This window comes from Aegilops tauschii, chromosome 5, assembly GCF_002575655.3.
Source record: "Aegilops tauschii subsp. strangulata cultivar AL8/78 chromosome 5, Aet v6.0, whole genome shotgun sequence".
Classification (NCBI taxonomy): domain Eukaryota; kingdom Viridiplantae; phylum Streptophyta; class Magnoliopsida; order Poales; family Poaceae; genus Aegilops; species Aegilops tauschii.
The window spans coordinates 581,856,045-581,878,414 of NC_053039.3; the positions used below are offsets into that span (position 1 = coordinate 581,856,045).

Genomic DNA, 22,370 nt, shown 5'->3' on the forward strand with positions numbered 1-22,370 from the left:
ACTTTAAAAAATACACGAACATTTCCAAAATGTGAGAACAGTTTTTATAAGTACATGAATATTTTAGTTTTCAATGCATGCGAACTTTTTTATTGTTAAATAATATATATATATAGATAATATATTAGTTTTTTAAGCTAAATACTCTCCACTTTATTGATTAATATAGAGTTCTTTTTTGAAAAGGGGTACTTTATTACTTAACAGATTTAAGCATTACATCCTGTCTCAGCATAACTAAGATGCAGAGAGCCAAACAATGTCCTCTGACGCAAACGAAAAATAAAATGGTAAAATACAAAGAAACATGTACAGTCCGTATAACCCCTAAAGCAGAGGGCGAGGGGGGATCCTAAGATCATGCTACCACCCATGTTGGGTAAAAGTATCCCTAACCGTAGCCTTCAATCGTGTACACACCTCCGTAAATAGGTCTAGATTATCCAAGCGTTGTATAGAGGACCATAAACGAAGAGTGTCGGTACATCTATAGATAACCTACATAAGAGAAGTAGTTTTATCGTTAAAAACCTTATTCATTTTTACATAGCCAAAGCAACCAAATAACGGCATGCGCTCCCACCCTGGGAAGAGTTCTAAACCTATGATAAATCCCATGTAACTAGTTGCTCAGTATATTAATGATACTACAAGGAGGATATAAGCGATTAGCTACCTGGATGACTGGCCATATAAAACGAGCCAATTTACATTGGACAAATGTTTTATTGTCTCATCATGCGGGACACATTAATACTTCCATGCCAATTCGTCTTACTACGTTATCTTTAGTAAGAATGATTCCGCGACGAAAATACCATGCAAATATTTTATTCTTAAGAGGTATCTTCATCTTCCAGATTTTCTTGTTATTATCAACTAGCACGTCAGACTGGATCAAAGCTCTATACATAGACTCCACTCAGAATTTCCCATTCCCATGTAGGTTCCAATGAAATACATCGGACCCTTGTGACAACTGTACTGTGGTTAACCGCTGGAGTAGTATGTTCCACGATTGGATCTAGGTCCAATTAAATCCTTTCTGAACCTTATATTTGGCGGAAATGATTCCAAAACCTTGGCGATAGTAACACCCTTGTGACGCACAATATTGTATAAAGCTGGATAATATTCCAAGAGTGTAGCATTACCTAGACACTTATCCTTCTAGAATCTAATTTTTGAGCCATCCTTAATCAAGAAGGAACCATAGTGGAAGAAATGTTTCTTCGTTGCCATTAGTATCGCCCAAAAGTGAGAGTCCCCGGGCTTCCAGTATACTTTGGACCGCCTTTGAACCCACATATTTTCTCCTTAGGAGGATTTGCTATACACCATTTTCAATAACTTGAACAACCATTTACCGAGGAGGGCCCTATTCTTAACCTCAAGGTCATGAATGCCCAACCTGTCTTGGTCCTCGGAACGGCAAACCACACTGCATGTAGCCAACCGATATTTCTTTCTCTCGCTATCTCTTTGCCAAAAAAAATCTTGATCGGAAGTAATCCTTCTAATCATGTTCTTCCACCCAAAGATAGCAGTTTTACTTTTTATCAGTATGTAATACTCCTTTCAGCAACTAGATGAAGGAAGTCATATATAGTACCATGCATGTCCTTCCACCCAGAGATAGCAGTTTAACTTTTCAACTACTAAGTCCTTTTTGTATCACCGCAATTATGTTAGGCCTGCAAAATGGTGGTATTATTCCTTTGCTTTCCTTTTGTTGATCCCTGTGTTTAAGCCAATATAGCTGTCCACCATGTTGATTAGTTGCAGGCAGCATGATACGTTCTTCTTTTGGTTTGAACGGGAGGCGCAACTCCAAGGACGGATCGAGCTATCTCTGCAGACCAGAAAAGCATGTGAACACTGTCAGTGCGGCAAGCTTTACTGTACTACAATATTGGTCAAAATGTCGATTGGCCGAAGTGACCTATACATTTAGTCAAGTCTCTCCTTTTTATGCCGCATGCCTAAAGAACACTTGCGAATCCACGTGAATTGCACATGGATCAACGCTTGGTCACGACGCAGGCTTAAGAGATAAGATGTACTAAGAATTTGTAAATTCAGATTCCAAGAACCATACGGGTTTTCCTAGATTGGATCCAGACAACCTAGGGTTCAAAGGCATCATTATTGAATTTGGTTATCGCCCCTAAACATTCCAAGTGGCCGAGATGATACCTAGTTTACACAAAGACTAGCAGAGACAGAGCTCATGCTTTTCTACGCAAAACCTCCTAAAAAGCCAATGTGATAGGCCACTGCCATGCCTATGGGATTGACGGAAAGCTTAGGTGTCCTGCAAATGTTGTGTGGTATCGACAAGAAAATACAAGGACTCTGGAGCAACCAATGAGTTTAGTTTTCGTACATCTAGGTTAGCTTGCATAAACCAGAAAAGTCTGTGAAGCTTCCCAGACCCTTATTTTTATTCAATAAGGTTGTGCACTATTGATCAAAATTTTGATTCGCTTTATTGACTGCAACGACATAAAATCAATGAGTCTCTACTTTTAATGATGCAGACCTAATGATCATACTCCCTCCATTCCTAAATATTTGTGTTTCTAGAGATTTCAACAAGTGACTACATACAGAGCAAAATGAGCGAATCTACACTCTAAAATATGTCTATATACATCTGTATGTGGTAATCCATTTGAAATCTGTAGAAAGACAAATATTTAGGAACGGAGGGAGTATATCAGTATCATGCATATTATACTAGTGTATGATACTATCTCCCTAATGCATTATATCATATAGTAGTATCATGCAGTACTTTATTTATTGCCATGCATGACACATAGTAGTATAACATTTATTATAATAGGGTATCATTATATGATACTTAACACTCTCTTTCTTCATTTAATTCTATGATACATCATTAAAATTGCCTAGTTGACATGCATGATACTAGCTATGATACTACCATTACAACCAGCCTAATGAACACTCACGGAGCACATGCATTAGCGTTATACCTCACGAAGACAAGCGATAACATCGAAAAAATTACAAATTAATATTCCTAGAATCATATACATTACTTTGGTTAGTCTGATTCAGCATTTGCTAGTGTTTGCAGGACAATAAGATGGAGCATGGTTATGCCATCACATGCAACTTGGTTAAAGTGATCAGTCTGACTCGTATATTAGTTAAGAAATTCATCGATTAGGTGAATGGGTTAAAGTGGTCATGCCTCAATGTTTTAACTATGCCCTAATCACGTTCTTGCACGAACCACGAAAGCATGTGTAAGCTGTCAGTTCAACACGAAAATCAACAAGCTGTACTAAATGATATTGACCAGTACTATGTTGATTGGCTAGATTTACTACTCCCTCTGTAAACAAATATAAGAGTGTTTAGATCACTATTTTAGTGATCTAAACACTCTTATATTTTTTTACAGAGAGAGTAGTACATTAACCAAAAAAATAATGAAACCTCTACTTTTTATGACGCGCGGCCAAAGAATACTCGAGGATTCACGACTCTAATTTTAATATATATTTTGTTTTTGTACCTAAAAATTAGTTTCGATTAGGATAACCTAATATCTTCAGAACACCAGGATCCATCATGGTCATTTCCCGGAAAGACTCCAAATAGCGGGATTAGTTTACTTTACAAGATGCCATCAACTACAAGTAGCCTTGATTAACCATAGAACATTTTGGGTTCCCATGTGTGGGACATCATACGTATCAATTTTCCACATACGAGGACACAAGGTGAAGGACCCACTGGGACTTAGTGGACAGACAAATAGGTGCCCCTCCCCTCTCCAAAACCCTAGTTGCCGCCACCCCTCCACTTCTCTCTCTTCTTCCCTCGCAGCTGCCAAAGATCATCAGGGAATGTTGACATGCTTGCGTCCTGTCCATGTTGAAAGTGTTGCCTCGAAGCTTGACTTTGAGGATGAAAATCCCGTTTTCGACCTTTGGCTGGACCTGTCAACATCAGTGCATGTGCGGTAAATGCTTCCTGAAGGCGTTCTCTAGGAGTTGTGTGCTTGTTCATTTTTTGGTGTTATGGGTTCAGGGTAGAATTGTCCTTTTTGATGGCATCACCTTGTAGTTTCTCCTTTTCGTAAGCCATTTTTTGCATTGATGATATAATTTGATTGGCATTGTTTTTTTCTTGAAAAGGAGAATGTACTTTCGGCCTCTGCATCTGGACGATGCATACAGTCATTTTATTAATTATTCACGAAGACCATACAAAGTAATACTCCCTCCGTTCCTTGATATAAGATGTATAGATTTTTGAGAAAAAGTCCGAAATATAAGGTGTATTGGGTTACACCGCTCGTTTGGATAATTTTTGAAGGAATTTGATTACATTTCCTTATATCAGGCAAGCTCCTCTATTTTATCATGTCAATTAGTCAGGTATAATCTCGCCCAAAACTTGTGAAATTTTCCCTCCATGTGCGTTCTTTAATTTTCGTGCCAAAAACTATACACCCTATATTTAGGAATGCAGGGAGTATATCAGTAAGCATGGAGCCACCATCTAGGCAACACTTGTTGCTACTCCTATCCCTTTGATGAAGAGGTGCCGAATGTCCGAGCCAAATACCAAACAGATATCGCATCAAATCCTAACATTTAAAGCCGGATGCCCCAGCCCGGCCACATAACAGGAAGCGGGTCACACACCGGACCAGCGCACTCTCAGATGTTCTGACCGCCATCATTCAATGGTCCATCTCCATAGCAGAAACTGACGCATCGACCTTGCCTGACCTGCCGTCGACGCCATCACGACGCCAGACAACGCCACCATCCTGCACATATCCGCCGTCAGCCTTGCGGTAGATGTAACACCGCTCCCCCTCTTGTCCCCTTTAGCCAGCACATGCTCCAAAACGATGCCCCCATGAGGGACAACGATATGGAAGGTGCCATCATCATCCGATCCGGTAGACCCAGATCTAGGGTTTCTCCCGGGGCATCACGAGTGGGCTACCACGACCAGCAACAACGATGCCTCGAGAAGGGAACAACGTCACAGACGCCACCGTCGTTCGCCATGAACGTAGTCGGCGCGATTTTCACCGGAAGTCACGGCCCCCCGATCTCGCAGCTGACTAGAACCGTACGGAGCCTCGCCTTGAAGACGAAAGCCACCATCGGCACACCGGCAGGGAGCCTCCAGCCGCCCCTCGTCGGTCCCTCCACGCGCCGCCGGTTGGAAAAAACCACGCCGGGGCGGACCTGGACGGGACGCCAGATCCACGGCTTCTGCCGCCACCCATCTCCGGGCACAGAATCCACCGAGGGGAAGAGCTCCATACTGGCCATAGATCTGGCCGTCGCCGCACACGGAAGGGGCGCCGCCCTACCTGCTGCTCGTGGATCCAACATCGGAGTCGCCCCTGCCGCCTTCGGGAGATCTCGCAGCACACCACCCGCCCTAGCGCTTTGGCGTCGGGCCCGCCGCCACCGCGGACTTGGCCGGCGGCAGGAGAGAAGACGGGAGGGTCCTGGCGGTGCTAGGGTTTGGGTCCCCTGGCGTCGCCCAGGGGAGGCGACGCGAGGGGGTGAGAGACACAAGGCGGACTATCAGATAGATCTCCAAGGTGTGAGTAACCAATAATATATAAGGATACGTGCATGAACTGAACCGGAGGTCAGTGGTCGACCCTCCTTTTCGAAGAACGAGGAGGCAATGTAGAAATAATTGTAAATTAAGCTTCCATGCACAAGATGCATTTGGGGGGAGGGGGGATCATGACAATCTAGTGTATTTAATGAATTATGACAATCTAGTGTTTGCAAGACAACATGATGGAGCATGGTTATTTTCGGCAGAGTCCAAGTAGCTTGATCAGTTAATTTCACAACACACCGTAAAGCTGCTACTAGCCTTCATTAAAAAGAATAGCACAAGAGCATATGCTTTGCTATGGAAAAATACACCTAAGAGGACAATGAGTTAGGCCCTCGACATGAGAGATTGTCAGAAGAACGTAAACGTTGGTGTCCAACAATCATTGTCTGGTTTCACAAAGAAGGGAGCACCAGTGTAAGATTTGAAGCTAGAGGCCATGTTGCATTTTGAAACATGGGACGTCTAGTAATATTGAGGAGATATGGAACAAAGACGGCGGTCGTAGAATAAATATGGTACAAGGGTGAGGTCTTTCGTAGTTTGACCTGTTCGATCATATATGTTGTAATTCAAGCGATGATAGTCGGTTGGATGCATGAAGCTGAAACATATAGCAAGCTTTTGAGTTGGAGTGTCATCCCTCATTTGTCTATTTGTGACAATTACAAAAATGAAGGTCTCATATGAGAGCCAGAGTCCATTTGTGTATTTGTTTCTTTTCAAGAGCGTTGGTAGTAAGAGTGCATTTCTTTATATTGGGTGTCTCTTGTAACAGTATCCATCCTACGTGTGACTATACCTTTATTATTAGTTTTGATTGATGTTTCAAGATTTTTAAGGCACATATAATATATTTATAATTTATGGGAAACAACAATGCTGAACTTGACGGGTGAGTAGTGTAAAAGTATGCTATTTGTATCACATATTCACAAAACCGATAGACTGTTGTGATAGTCGAGCAATATAGCTAGTATAAATAAAAATACCATAATACTACAAGTTGCAGTAAATCAATACACTTATTTTTGGGACAAAAGGAGTAGTACATAACTACTGATGCTAAACTGTAAATAAGGCAGGTGAGTGGAGAGGGACATGAGTTTCTGACAAATTCCTGTTACGATTCAGAGAGCACTACTCCATTCGTTCATTCTCGTCACACACACACGCACACACACAGAGAGAGATACAGAGAGCGCGCAATAGCTTTGGCTTGGCTGGGCAGCCATCAGCCATGGTTGGGCTCGGGGGTGTGATTGCGGGTGGCGTGGCGGAACACATCGTGGGCAAGCTGGGCGAGTACGCGGCGTCGGAGATCACTCTGCAGTGGGGGTACAGAGAGGACATTCTGGACATGGAGGACAAGATGAAAGATCTGGAGGCTGTGCTGCTCGACGCCGACGACAAGTCGCGCCGAGGAGGAGTGCACGGGAGAGTGTACGAGCGGTGGCTTACCAAGTTCAAGAGCTCATGAGCAAGACCCAGTCCGCGGTAACTAATGTATCCTCTTCCCCTCTCCTCCCCGCCCGCCGGCTCCGGCCGGCGGCTTCCGTTTTTTTCTTTTTCTTTTTTTTCATCTGGCTCTGCACTATATCTTCTCTGAAGACTCAAGGTGTCTGTCAGCTCCCCTGTTATTCTTCTGCTTCTTCAGTTAACCAACGACTGGCAGTGACACCTTCGGTCTCAACGGACGGCTGAGATCTCACCATACCATTTCTCAGCGAGCAATTAACTTCGTGGATCTTCTCTGACAAAAAATAAAATAAAAAATAAACGTTGTCGATCCCCTCCGGGACCTGACAGGGAGAACATATCAGGTGCACCAAGCCAATTTGTGCACCCAATGCGCCGGTGGCTTCAGGACCCTTAGATGAAAAATTAATGGGCCAGATCTTGGTCAAAAGAAGGACTATGCCTTTTTTGCAAAGACAACCTTGCAACTTCTACAAACTAACCCGCACTCCATGGCACACTCTCCCATCAAAAAAATTCGTATGTTTATTTTTCTGGCCCAAACATAAAATGGTTCATATATTTTGAACCGAATGATGGATTTAAGATCCGTTTTGACTGTCTTTTTTGTCTTGACAAGATATTCGAAATAAGATTGATGTTCAATATGTTTCCAAATATTATTATTTGCTGGTTTTTTAAAGCTTGACTCAGAACTTGTGATGTATTACAAGGATTTGCACCCGGAACGCGCGTGTGAGAAGGATGCATAACATGTCTGTGTTGCAGTCAAGTTTTGAGTTAAATTTTAAAAAGTAAAAACATATTAATTTTTAAAGACATACTCAATATTTATCTTGATTTGAAGATCTCGTCAAAGCAAAGATGTCAGTCAAAACGGATCAGAAATCGGACATTTAGTTTAAAATATATGACACCTATTTGTTTGAAGCAAACAAATTAAACACGTAATTTTATTTATAGGAGAGGGAGATGTGTAGTGCAGGTTGATTTTGGTAAATAAATGGACTATTTTGCAATGTTCCAACAATCCAACGACCAGCCTGATCATATCCTTCAGTATTTTATCCAATGGCTCATACAACATGGGTGCATTCGGTGCATGAGTTGGCTCGGTGCACCTGATACGTTCTCACCTGACAGGCACTGGCGGCGGCGGCGGCGGCACCGGCGGCATCTCGCCGCCGGATCTAGCTCTAGCGGTTGTGGGTAAAGTGGTGGCGGCGACAACCCTGTTGTTGTGGGTTTTAAATCTTCGTTGTAGAGGAGTTCCATCTGTGGAGGGAGAATCGCCGGATCCTCAAGCCACCATCCTAACGAAGACGTCGTTAGGATGGTGGCTTGAGGATCCGGCGATTCTCCCTCAACTGCGTCGGTGAGAAGCCTCGGTTTCAGGAGAAGAAGCCATCTCTGGTACAGAGGCCGACAGAGATTAATCCGTACTAGTAGTCTGTATTTTCCTCTCTAGTACGTACTACAGTAGTAGCTTCTGCCTGGGTCACATCTGAATGGATAAATTTGTAAAAAAAAAAAGGCTTATATCTGATTATAATGCCATAGCCCGTCTTTGTTTATACATTCCTTCTTTAGTACAGTCTCTAACTAACGTGCGGCCTTCTTCTCAGATGAGAGACTAATCCGAAAATGATGTGATTTTTTGCAGGTCAGCTTATGGTTTTCCAGAAATAATCAACTCCTGCAGCGAATGACCATGCCACACAAGATGAAGAAGGTCATGAAGAAAATAGATGAAATCGAAAAGGAGGGCAAAACGAGGCTCAATGATGCGCCTGGAGCAGCAAGGGCACAAGGGAGCAGGCACATTGATACTTTTGCAGCCACCTCGAATGGTGATGACACCAAAACTGGAATGGTGGGGATGAGTAAAGAGAGGGAGAAGATAATCAGTCATGTGCCTCAAGCAGCAAAGGCAGAAGGAAGCAGAAAAACAGGGATGGTGGGGAGGGATGCCCAGAAGGAGAAGATAATCAGCCTGCTACTCACAAGTCAAGAAGCTAACCAGCAGGATATCTCCATCATTCCAGTTGTTGGCCTTGGTGGCATAGGCAAGACCACATTGGCTGAATCGGTTCTTGCAGATAAGAGGGTCAGTGTCTTTGACGCCTTAGTCTGGGTCCATGTGTCCAAGGAATTTGATTTGCACAAAATTGGGAGTGCCATCCTGAAAAGCTTGGTTAGCAACATCAACCTTAACAATTGTACTATGCAGTTTCTGTATGATAATCTGAGCAAAGAACTTGCTACTAGAATATACTTGATTGTTTTGGATGATCTCTGCTTTGCAGGTGATGAGTAGGGTTGAGGCAGAAAATGTGATCGGTTTATACAGGTCGTGGATTAGTTCGCCAGCCCGTGGAGGTACAAGTGATGAACAAGGTCGTGAAGGATTTTACGCCGGCCATGGCTTTGCTCGCCAACTCGGATACATGTGCAGATGAAATAGATGATTCAGAAGATTTAATCAGTTTACACCGATCCAGATACAGGCACAGGTGGGCGTTTAGCAAAAACGCATACCTACACCTTGATAGAAAGATGAGAGAGTGAATAACAGGGCTAGCACACAGGATACACAGACGCACGCGTACACGCGCAAGGCTGGCCGAGGCGTACGTACATAGCCGGCCGCTATCTTAACCATGCACGTTTTGTGCCTTGGACCCTTGGTCCTTTTCTAGATGTACAACATACGCATACGGTGGCCGACAGGCTGCGTTGCTCCTACAAGAAGAAATGGTGAGATGATCATGTGATCCGCTTGCTTCTCAAATATTAGCTTGATGCGTGTGCCCAAAAAACAAGCAAGTAGAAAACAAATGTTGTGCTCCAGATGATGAAATGGGCATGTACGTACATGATGTTTGAGGCAGGAACAATAAACCAGCAGATCAGCAATCTTTGTACATGCTAATTACAGCCAACTGAGGTTTGGTCCGAGATTTTTTCCGGACAGCAGGCATGTAGTTTTGAGCTGCTAGTTTTACGAGATATAAAACACGCCAAGTAAGGCTGTGTAACATTTTCAGCCCCATTGGCACATGAGGATACCTTCAGAAAATTTGGTGAGATCGGGATCAGCTTGCTGATGTGTAGGGCCGGCACGGTTACACTTAGAAAACTATCACAGGCAAACCATTATGAGTTAGGCCCTGAAATTTTTATAAGTCGACAAAGACACGATCAGAGGTGCACTGTAAAACTCTCAGAGTATGTGTGCCATCAGAGATCATGTGTGAAGAAGCCCTGTGCATGCACCCCCGCACACTCAAGATCATACGTGGTTGAGTGGTGTGACGAGGAGTTCCATCAGCTCCATGTTATGTTTGTGAGCGAGCCGATCTACGGCAAAGTCACATATTTTGGTAGCACACTGAAGATCATGTGGCGATCGAGTGATGCATTGAGGACCGTGGTTCCCTGATTAAGGATAAACTGGTTCACACCATGTGCAAAATGATTAACAGTGCCAATGCACTTTATTTGATCATTCGATACCGACGAGGCCGGATATTTCATAGCAAGTCTCTTGCAGCACAATCCTTTTCCGTGACCGACGATGCTGGAAATCATTTGTCCTGACCGACGAGGCTGAACGCACTATCTCCTTGACCGACGAGGCTTGGAAACATTACCCCTTTCCGTGACCGACGAGGCCGGAACCCTTTTGTCCTGGCCGACGAAGCCGGACTCACTTTGTTCGCGACCGACGAGGCCCAACACATTTTTGAAGACTTTACTATGAACCCGGTGCCGTCGAGGCCGGACGTTTCATACCAAGGGCCGACTAGGCCTTCGAACATTCGTATTTGCCACCTTTACTTCTCAGCATATCATGAGAACATTTCAGGTTCAAGACGACGACCATCAGGGCAACTTAATCGGAGGTGTTCTGCGGGATTTACCGGCAGATGTAATTAACCGGATGGTCTTACGAGGCTCCGGGAACCAAAATCTCCACGGCCGCCGGATATTAGTCAGATTACTTATCTGTGGCACAATATTTGTAATCATGTGGGAAACCGCACTTTGTAATTCTCATGAGAATTACGAAAAAGGGTTTCCCCCTGCTTTATATTATAAAGCAACAGCCAAGCATACAACCATCGATACCACAAAAAGAAAGAAGAAGAAGGAAAAAAGAAGGCAACAGAGGATACAAGATGCCACCGGACAACAGCAGCCCTGACAACCCTAGAAGCTAGGACATCGAGGACCCCGGCAACTCCAGGACATGCCCACGACACGCTCACGCTAATGGAGTGGCCCGCCGCCGGAGGAAGCGCACAGCCGTCAACTCACATACCGTTGCCGGCCATCCGGGAGCACGCTTGATCCCGGATGGACTAGGAGAGGATGGCAACACGCTACCACGCCGGCAAAGTTACTCCGATCAATGCCACCGCCTCGGGCTATGCCACGAAGAACACCGAACATTGTCGAGCATGACCCACTGAAGAACCGGCAACCGACCATGCCAAAGCCGCGACCACCACTCACCCGTCCCAAAGGCGGCGTCTTCAAGAAGAAAGCGACGCCAAGACGCCGTCGCCGCCCAATCCAAGGGGATTCGGGTTTTCACCCGGGACAAAGGAGAGGAGGAGCATGGGCTAGGACTCGATGCCGACCCCAAGAAGTAGAACGGCGACGGAGCGCCGCCGGCATTGTGGCTGCCGCAGCTCGCCAAGGGTTCCCCCCATCCATAGCCCACTCCAACCAACCACCAAACCAGCCACACGAGGTCGCCGGCAACCGAGTCGGCGTGGGCGGCCAGAGAACGCGGAGGTCGCCGTCTTCAAATCGAGATCCATGCTCACCGCCGACGCGCCGCCCGCACGGCCAAGTCCAGCGGCCGGAACCATCAGCACCACCTCCCCCGGTCGCCAGGGAGGGGTGCCCTCGCCGGAGGAGGCCGCCGCCCGTACCTGCGCCGCCCAAACTGGAGGCCCCGCCGCCACGCCACCTGCCCCGCCAGCCGCCGGCCACGGCAGGGGAGGTCGCCCGTGGTCCAGGCCGCCCGCAGCCCCCGCCACCCGCCGGGCCGCCGGCGCCAGATCTGGCCAGACCCGACGGGTGCGGCACCACCAGAGACCGCGGCCGCCGCGCCGCAAGAGGAGGCCCCGCGCGCGACGCCGCCAACCACGTGCGCCGCCGCTCAGAGCCCCCGTCGCCGCACCGCTGCACCCCGCGCCAGTGCAGCGCCTCCACGCGCCCGGGCCGTCCCGCGCCAGCCGAGGGAAGTAGAGGGGAGGGGAAACGAGGCCCCGCCGCCGCCGAAGCCAGCCGGGCTTTGCCCGCTGGCCCTTGCCGGCGGCGGCGAGGGGAGGAGGAGGGAGGGAGGGCGCGGAGAGCCGGCGGCTAGGGTTTCCCCCGCGTCGCTCGCGGGAGCGGCGGGGAGGGAGGGGGGGAGGACTCAGGTCACGCTCCCACTTCGATTATCAGCAACAATAAAATTAAGCATTCTCATAAGAATTAATAAAGCAGTATTTTCCTATGTGTGTTTGTTTCTTTATTTATTTTGTATACGGATGTATACTGGCACGCCCGCAATCTTTACTTTATTGCCGTTACGCACTAGGAAATACCCCTGCCCGGGGACGTTTCTTTTTCGCGAAACAATACTATTTCGTAATTAGCAGAGACATACGTACGCCATGATGCATACATACGGACTGGCTAGCTAGCTGAAAGATGAAGGGCGCGGGCTTTGGCTCCGCTAGCTTCATTGCCGTGGCCGTGTCTTGCCCGGGATCACTTCCTCACTGAGTGGCCGAGCCAAAATGACCACTCCGACTGTGTATCGACCGACCGAATTTTTACTTCTAATATCTTAGTTGGTAGTTTTCCGGTTAATTTTCGTCCCACCTCCTCTAGTTTTTTTCGTCCTCCCTCCCGTCTCCCAATTCCCCCACAGTAACGATTCCACCTCCCAATTTCGTCGGTTTTTTTTGTAGGTTTTTTTTCGTAGTTTCTTATTTGCCCCCCTCCCACTGGCTGGACAAACCCAACGTTTATTTGGTATCTCTACTCCTAATGTCTCACTTGGTAGTCTCCGAGGTTAATTTTCGTCCCACCTCCTTTGGTTTTTTTCGTCCTCCCTCCCACCTCCCAATTCCCCCACAGTAACGATCCCACCTCCCAGTTTCGCCGGTTTTTTTCGTAGGTTTTTTTCGTAGGTTTTTTATTCGCCCCCCTCCCACTGGCCGGACAAACCCAACGTTTATTTGGTAACACAATGAATTCACATATGGTGATTGATTTCTTCTTTGGTAACCCAACTAACGGATGGTAATCAATCTTCAAATACCAAAACCAAACGTACAAGGCAACAATCAATTCACGTATCACAATCAATTCACGTACCAAAACCATTCGTTACCCGGTTCCACCGATCGATACACAATCCCTCTGATTTTTTGTTGCGTTGCTCGCTCCTCCCCCGAGTCCCTCCCAAGGAAGGAAATCAATGAGCAATCCCTCCTTCCAAGTGAAGCATGTGTTGACCAAGGAAATAAATTGGCTGGCAATCCCCTTTGATCCGATCGATTAACTGCAGATGGACGTGCCTAGAGAGAAGAAAGGGGTAGAGTGCTACCTCCTGCTAGATCACACCACGCCTCCGGCCACCCCGCGTTTCCCATGTCGGCGCACGATGTGGCGCTATGGTCGTCGTGCATGCCACCACCCGCGTCATCCGTGGAGCCCTAGCCGCTCTAATCCGATGGCCCCTTCCCCTACATCCCCAACCTCGTCAAATACTCAGATCCGGGAGGACGCAAGAAGGCCGACGCGGAGGACACGCAGGGGCGCACGGTGATGCGGGTTGCCGCCGGTCTCAGGTCCAAGACTGCGCGCGGCACGCCGTTGCAAGAGATGCTCAGACAGATGCATTGGACCTGGTCACTGACACGATGGCACCCGACTCCGCAGCGCAGCCGACCTATGGTCTCTCCTTGGCTTCAACAAGGCCATGTTGTGCTTATGCATCAGCCCCGCCCCGCGGTGCGCATGTCAGTAGTCCTACTGGCTACTGCACATATAGTTACACTGTTACTTTCCTTCAGCAAAAGATCCATGCCTTGTTACTTGAGTTTCTTGATCTTTTTCTCCTGCTAAACCATTGTTTTGAATGGTGATTCCAGGAAGGAGGAGCGGACACCTACGCCATGTGTCATCAGTGGAGGTAGGATGGCAAGAAAAAGCTCTCCAACACCAACTTCACATTGTTCCGTAGTTTGATTCATTATATTTTCCCCAAGTTCCATGTTCCCCCCTTTTCCATTCCATGCATGTATGCGTTGTGTTGTGTGTGGTAAAGCAATTTCCAGAAGAACCATAACTATTTATGTATGTTGGTATATTTACCGGTGAATTTGCAAGACATTCAAATGGGTGAGTTAACTAGGGTGTGTGTTTCTGCTGATCCACGACATATGGACGTAGTTGTTCTACTCCTTATTTAACCGGAAGAATTCCTAGCTGGGATGAAGCTGGGCCATTTTAAGGCTAGCTCTTACATGTTCTCCAAGTGTTAGAGCTTCTCAAATTGTAGACTCACTATTGCCTTGCAGTTTCTACTCCACTGCCGCCTGCTTATATGAATATTTCCCTTTAAAGTTCTCACTAATTTGGTATGCTAGACACGCAAAAGTGCCCGCTTTCAAATTGTCATAAAGTATTCGATTCGTGCACAATTCAATCTCCAAACAAAGGAAACAATTAACCTCTACATCCCGTATCCAATAAGATGGATATGTGTGTGTGTTAGAGAGAGAGAGAGAGAGGGAGAGGGGGAGAGAGAGTGAGGAAGAGGGAGGGAGAGAGTGTGTGTGAGGATTTGATGGTAAAAAAGGTCGTCAATGTCACTTGATATGTGTGAGAATATTAAATGTAATATTAGCACGATTAATATTAAACTCTTAAAGTTAATATGGCCCTGTTGCAACGCACGGGCGTTCTTCTAGTAATAATTAATAAATGTAAACTGCTGAAGCTATATATGTATGCCGTGCGCACACTACTGTCTACCCACAGCCACAATCATTCACCATGCCGTGCGCTGCCGTCTGCCCAGTGCCCACAATCACCATGCACCCTCCTGCAAAGATGCTGCTCCTCCTCGCCGGCGTCGTTGCCGTACTGCTCGCCACCTCGTCCCATGTGTCAGCCGCCTGCACACCGCAGGAGCGGGACGCACTGCTGGCCATCAAGCGAGGCATCACCGGCGAGATCGGCACCGCTGGTCTCCTCGCCTCATGGCGGAAAGACGAAGACTGCTGCCGGTGGAGAGGTGTCCGGTGCAGCAACCGGACTGGCCATGTCGTCGCGCTGAACCTTTGAGGCCAGGGACTGGCCGGTGAGATAAGTCCTTCTCTGCTCTCCCTGCCGCATCTGGAGCATCTTGATCTCAGCGCCACCAACCTTACCGGCCGTATTCCTGCCTTTCTGGGTTCTTTGGAAAACTTGAGGTATCTTAACCTATCCCATGTAAAGTTTTCTCCCGGGGAAGTGCCTCCCCCACCTTGGCAAACTCTCAAAGCTGCACTATCTTGACCTCTCACCCTATGACTATAACTATGTGTCCTCCAAGGATCTCTCATGGTTAACACGTCTACAGTTTCCAAGGTATCTCAACCTGGGTGCCGTAGACCTGAGCACAGTAGCCGATTGGCCTCATGTGGTCAACGCCCTTCCGTCTTTGAGGTCCCTTCATCTTCATCGTTGTGCGCTAATTAGTGCCCACCAGTCGCTCCCACAATTAAACCTCAGTACAACCATTGAGGATCTCGACCTCTCTGAAAACAACTTTGACCACCCGATTGCCTCTTGCTGGTTATGGAACCTAACAAGACTCAAGCATCTCTACCTTGAAGCTAACATTGGACTATATGGTCAGCTTCCGGATGCATTGGGCGGTATGGTATCCTTGCAAGAATTATCCTTATCACAATTTACTAACAATATGAGCATGGACTCGGCAGACTTGAAGAACCTATGCAACTTGAGGTTCCTAGACCTTGGTTATTCTTTCACACACGGAATTAAAGCGGAGAAGCTGCCGCAATGTTCGTCAAACAAATTGCAGGAGTTGTACCTGGACGGAAACCAGTTGACAGGAACTCTTGAAGATTGGATGGGACACCGCACCAGCTTAGTCGTTCTTTGGCTCTCCTAGAACAACATTACTGGGCCTATACCAGAATCTATAGGGCGGTTTAGAAATTTACGGGGTCTAGTCCTCTCTGGCAACAACCTGACTGGACATGTGCCATCTGAAATCGGCATTCTCACAAATTTGTGGGGTCTAGACCTCTCGGGCAACCACCTGACTTGACATGTGCCATCTTAAAATCGGCGTTCTCATGAATTTGCGTTCATTGGATCTAAGTAACAATCACTTGGGTGGTCTAGTTACAGAAGAGCACTTTCATGGTCTAAAAAGCTTACAGATCTTATACTTGAATGATAATATGATTACAGAACAACACTTATCTAATAATCAATTTGAGATTAAGGTGGGTTCAGAATGGGTTCCTCCATTTAGACTGCAAGAAGTGCATCTTGGATCTTGCCAGATAGGGCCTCAGTTCCCTGCATGGCTTAAGTGGCAAGTGGAACTTACTTTCCTTAATATCTCAAGCGCAAGGATAACCGATAGGTTTCCAGATTGGTTCTCTAATGCCTTTTCAAAGGTCACATTCATGGATATCTCCAATAACCGAATAAGTGGTGCATTGCCAAAAAAATGGGTAACATGTCATTGGAAAGTTTATTTTTTGGTTCAAACAATATATCTGGTAGAATACCTCAATTGCCCAGAAATCTAAGCACGTTGGACATACCAAGAAACACTTTATCAGGCCCCTGCCATCAGATTTTGGGGGTCCTAACCTGTATTGGATAGATCTATCTTCCAATTACATTACAGGTCAAATCCTGTGTCTGTATGTGAATTGAGATTATCCGACTTGAATTTGGCCAACAATATTCTTGAAGGAGAACTTCCTAAATGTTTCAACACAGAAGTCATCTCGTTTCTATTGTTAAGCAACAATAGCTTCTCTGGCAAGTTTCCACCATTTCTAGAAAGCTGCACAAAGCTATCCTTTTTAGATCTGGGAGGAACAGATTCTCCGGTACATTGCCAATGTGGATTGGAAACATGGAGGAACTACGGTTTCTACGGCTGATCAATAACATGTTCTATGGTCATATTCCAAATAACATCACAAGTCTCAGAAAACTGTATCATTTGAATCTTGCGGCTAATAGGATATCAGGATCCATACCTCATCATCTATCAAATCTAACATCCATGACAACTTCATACGTACTGGATTCTAACACCATTGAAGAATTTTCCATTTCATCAATTGATATGCATGTAATCATCAAGAGGCAAGAACTTAAATACAATGGTTATGCTGCTTTGGGGGTATCGAGCATTGACTTCTCATGCAACTATTTAAATGGTAAAATTCTAGAGGAAATAACATCCCTTGTTGCATTGATGAATCTGAACTTGTCTTGGAATCAATTGAATGGAGGATTACCTAACAAGATTGGGGACATGCAGACATTGGAGTCACTTGACATCTCGAATAATAACATTTCAGGAGAAATCCCGGCAAGCATATCAAATCTAACGTACTTGATTATTCTGGACATGTCCTATAATCATCTAGAAGGAAGAATACCATCAGGAGGTCAACTTGAAACTCTTTATGTGGAGAACCCATCCATGTACAATGGCAACATTGGCCTTTGTGGGCCTATCCTTCATAAAAATTGCTCTGTCAACAATAATGCACCACAGCCTGACCATCAAGAGGGAAGTGAAGAAGTTTCAGAATCGATGTTGTTCATTTACTATGGACTTGGGTCAGGATTTGTAGCTGGCCTCTGGGTTGTGTTTGTTGCTCTGCTCTTCAAGATAGCATGGAGGATTGCTTATTTTCGCTTCTTTGACAAGGTGCATGATAAAGCCTATGTGTTTATAGTTGTCACTTGGGGCAGGTTAGCCAGGACTAGGTAACTACAATTCTAGTGCTACAATGAATCAGCGTATGACAAGTGTCAGTCTATCATATGAGTTGTATGAATAAATGAAAGTGAATAACGTGTATTTAGAGACTTGTGCTAGTGTATGCATTTTTTGTTTTCAGTGAACTTGTAATAATGAATGTTGCATGATGCATGTAACCGTTATTGGTTTGTACTTGTGAGCCATGATGAACCCAGCGTGCTGATGAATCCAAATTCTGAGATCACCTGCACTGATGATATAGAGTGGGCAGACAAAAATATTGTTGTTGTTCACTCTCAATTCGTCCGGACCCTATATTTGGTCTTGGTTGTAGCCAACTCGTAGGAATGTAGGATGACCCTCACAATTGTGCAGGCATGGCCGTAGTGTCGCTTGTTAACTTGAAATGTTATCTAAAATTAATTTAGTTTTCAGGCCTACTTAGTACGTACAAGTTAGCAATGGAACCCGTACTTATGTTTACTACATCTGAACGTGTGAACATAAGGTAAATTCTGAACCACGACTTGTATGTACGTTGTCGTAGAGCAGCTAGCGTACTTACATGAATATGAGCATTTCCAACATCTTCCATATAATAGGGCACGAAAAGTTGGTGGAGAAAAAAGAATGGGCATCAGAAGGTGTTTTTTTGGGCATGAGAAGTGGCCGTCTTCAACAGCACCTTAAAATAGGCACCCAGATCAACTAAATCATCTTCTTTTTCAACTAAATATTTGAACTACTTCAATCATAATCCATATTTTTTTTAAAGTTCGACCAAAATTTAAACATAGTTCAAATACCAACTACTGAATGGATATAGCCGGCTGACAGCTGATGTGAGCATAGACAGATGTTCATCGTGTATAAGATGTTCATTTTTCTTCTTACAACATCTCATCTTGCTTTAAAAAAGTGTCCATCACATATTAATAACATAATGTTCATCATCTATTTATTTTAAGGGAAATGTTCATCACACATTAAAAAGAGTTAGCATAAATATGTTTCAGGTTTATTAAAAAGGTCTATCGTTAATTAAAAGTGACTACCATGTATTAATTTTTTATGGTGTATTAAAAATGTTCTTACAGGTACATAAAAAAATGTGCATCATGTATGAAAATTTTGTTTGTCATGTATTAGGATTTTTTTATGGACGCGACTAATGTCCGACTGTGTGGTCGTTAGCAACAAATCCACACGATTCCTATATTCCATCAATCACCCTTGCTCGGGAGCCCTTCTTTCTTTTCTTAATTGTGACTGACGTGGATGAAAGAAAGAGCGCTGCATGCTTATGTCTCAAAAAATGCATGCATGCATGTAAGACAGAATTGCTGACATCAGCAAAGATTCCATCAAATTTCACAATTTAAAATGTTTTGTAGCTTAAACCATCGCTCCGATTGAAAAACCGTTTTCACAATAAAGATTCGTCACGACGAGACCTTCGAAACTAGATCCCATGTTGGTATGTTTCGATGACTTTTTTTTCGGATCGAAAGTTACCAGACCCAGACTAAGTAAGTTATCACATATATGATACATAAGTTACCATCTTATTTATATAGAAATTACCGGGGCATAAAAAGTGGTCCTCCAATTCCCCCCTATGCAAATGATTTAGAAGACCGAAAAGTTGATGTCATCCTTGATTCCCCTAAGTTTCAAACTTCAAAATGTTTTCTAGCTCAAACCTTCGGTCCGATCAAAAAATCGCCTTCACATAAAAAACACACCGTGAAGAGGGCGTCGAAACTAGATCCTATGTTGATATGTTCCGACGACTTTTATTTCGGATCAAAAGTTACCAGTTCTAGGCTTAATAATTTATCACACATGTGTACATATGTTACCACGTTGTTTCGACAGATATTAGCGGGACATAAACCTTCCAACCTTCTTATCAGCTCGGGTTAAACTTACTGCGGTGATTGTGCATGTGTTATCACGTATAAGATGCATATAGTACCAAAAAAATTTACACGAAAGTTGTCGAGGTATGTTATTAAACAACTCCCTCATCAAAGTTATCAGAATCGAGACACATAAGTTATCAGGTCTGATCTGTGAGTTATCATGCTATTCACACAAAAGTTACGGAGGGAATATTTCATCCCCCCCATGCCAAAGTTATCAGGACTGAGGTACACAAGTTATCAGGTCTGTGATATGTGAGTTACCATGCTATTCACATAAAAGTTACCAGGGGGTATTTCATCACCCCCCCTCCCCCCCCCCCCCTGCACACACACACCCCATGCCAAAGTTATCAGGACCGGGATACATAAATTATCAGTGTGCGACGTGTGAGTTACCATGCTATTCACACAAAAGTTAACGGTGGTATATTTCATCAACCACCCTGCCCTCCCCCCCCCCCCCCCCCCCCCCCACCGGCGGCAAAGTCACCAGGACCGAGGTACATAAGTTATCAGGTTTTCCATGAGTGACTTACAGTGCTATTAACATTAAAGTTGCCGTGGGTACATTTTATGACCCCATCGTCAAAGTTATTAGCAACGAGGCACATAAGTTATCGCCGCCCTTTGCCTTGGCGGTGCCGCCCCACTTGGTGTTCAAAATTTCCGCGATTTTTGTACATAAGTTATAAGGTCTGTAGTTTGTCTATTACCATCCTACTTATACAGAAGTTACCAGGGGTGCGCATTCAACAGATATTTTCCGCAGGTAAAAACTTTCGCAATTTTTGTATCTAAGTTATCACGTCCGTGGTACGTATATTCCAATGCCATTTTACACAAAAGTTACCGGCGGTATGTTTTCCAACAACTCCCGCCTCTTGTTGAAAAGTTACCGTGCTGTTTGTACCTAAGTTATCAGGTCTGTAGTGTGTCTACTATCACCTTTTTACACAGAAGTTATCGGGTTATGTGTATTCAACAACTTTTTACCCAGGAAAACGTTATTGTAATATTTGTACCTAAGTTATCAGGTTTGCGGTACGTACATAGGTTATTAGCTCCGCTGTGCATAAAAATTATCATGCAATTTGCAGAAAAGTTATTGGGGATGGGGGGGGGGCAATAAGTTGCCGATGGGTTGTACACATGTCATCTGCTCCGATGTGCATAAATTATCATGTTATTTGTATAGAAGTTATCGGGAGGTGGGGGTATAGACAGCTTATACAATAGACTGTCTTTCTAGCTGTCTATAACATTTGAAATGAGAAAAACTCTACAAATTCAGCTACTAATTTTTCCAAATGCAAAACAATAAAGCAAGTAATTTGCAGAGACTCCTGCCACCATGCATAGTGTTGGCTTCATTTCACGTGGCATCCACGAAGAGAAAAAATAGCAAAATTAATTAAGGGAGGAAAATGTAGAGAGAGACGAAGCAAAGAATGGATCAATCCCAATTCCTAGAAGTCGCATGCATCACAAGCTGAGCTGACAGTGATTTTGCACATCCTTTGTGGCCTCGCCTTGGTGGCTGTTGACCACTGTCCTCAAACGATCACAATCACAAGGTTTTCCAGGAATTTGGAATCATGAAAGAGGTGGCAAGTCACGTACTCGCGTGCAGGTAGTCAGCTGGATCATGTGCAGTTTTCTTTTCTCTTTCCGACGAGTGTTTCTACCTCCTGCGATGCCCATCGATGGTAGTAAAGTGCAGACCTGCAACTTTGAACCGTATACACTACATGTACCTTGTATTTGCACAAAAAAATAGGTATGGCAGCAGCCAAACCATGCGACTACATCAGCCTCAAGTAGCGGCTCGTCGGGCGACGCACATGGTCTCTTACTCGCCGCTGACGACAAGAGGATTGGGATGCTAGATTCTTGCAGAGAGGAAAAATCAGACCTGCGGTTGCACGCGTCCTCGGCGTGATGCAGCTGACGCTGCGACGGCGCTCTGGGATTAGGGGAGGCCGGCGGGAGCGAAACCGGCGGCGCAGGGGTGCAGGGTGTCGGGGAATGGCCAGATCCAGACGTGGACGAGGTAGGGGAGGTCGGAGACGGCGCTGTATCGGGCGGCGGCCGTGTAACCGAGAGACAGAGTGGTTGAGCGAAAGAAGAGAAGGGAAGGAGTAGGGAGAAGGAAGGGAGAGGGAAGGAGCAGGGGCAGATGGGAGGTTCGAGGGGCGCTTCTGCTGGTGCTGCTCGCCGGCGGTGGGCGCACCGAGCGCGGCGGGACATGGGGTGTGTGGCCAGCGGGAGGATGACGACGC

General features: G+C 45.4%; 2 protein-coding genes across 2 annotated transcripts; both read left to right on the plus strand.

Annotated features, from left to right (window-relative positions):
* The first annotated feature begins 8,830 nt into the window (after positions 1–8,830).
* Positions 8,831–9,436, plus strand: LOC141023234 (putative disease resistance protein At3g14460). Its single transcript, XM_073499589.1, has one exon. The coding sequence runs from the start codon at positions 8,831–8,833 to the stop codon at positions 9,434–9,436; it is 606 nt and encodes a 201-aa protein (XP_073355690.1).
* A 5,789-nt stretch (positions 9,437–15,225) lies between these two features.
* LOC141022803 (receptor-like protein EIX2) lies at positions 15,226–16,312 on the plus strand. The gene is made up of 2 exons (XM_073499073.1): positions 15,226–15,434; positions 15,631–16,312. Exons 1-2 carry the CDS (start codon positions 15,226–15,228, stop codon positions 16,310–16,312), a joined length of 891 nt encoding a protein of 296 aa, XP_073355174.1.
* The last annotated feature ends 6,058 nt before the right edge of the window (positions 16,313–22,370 follow it).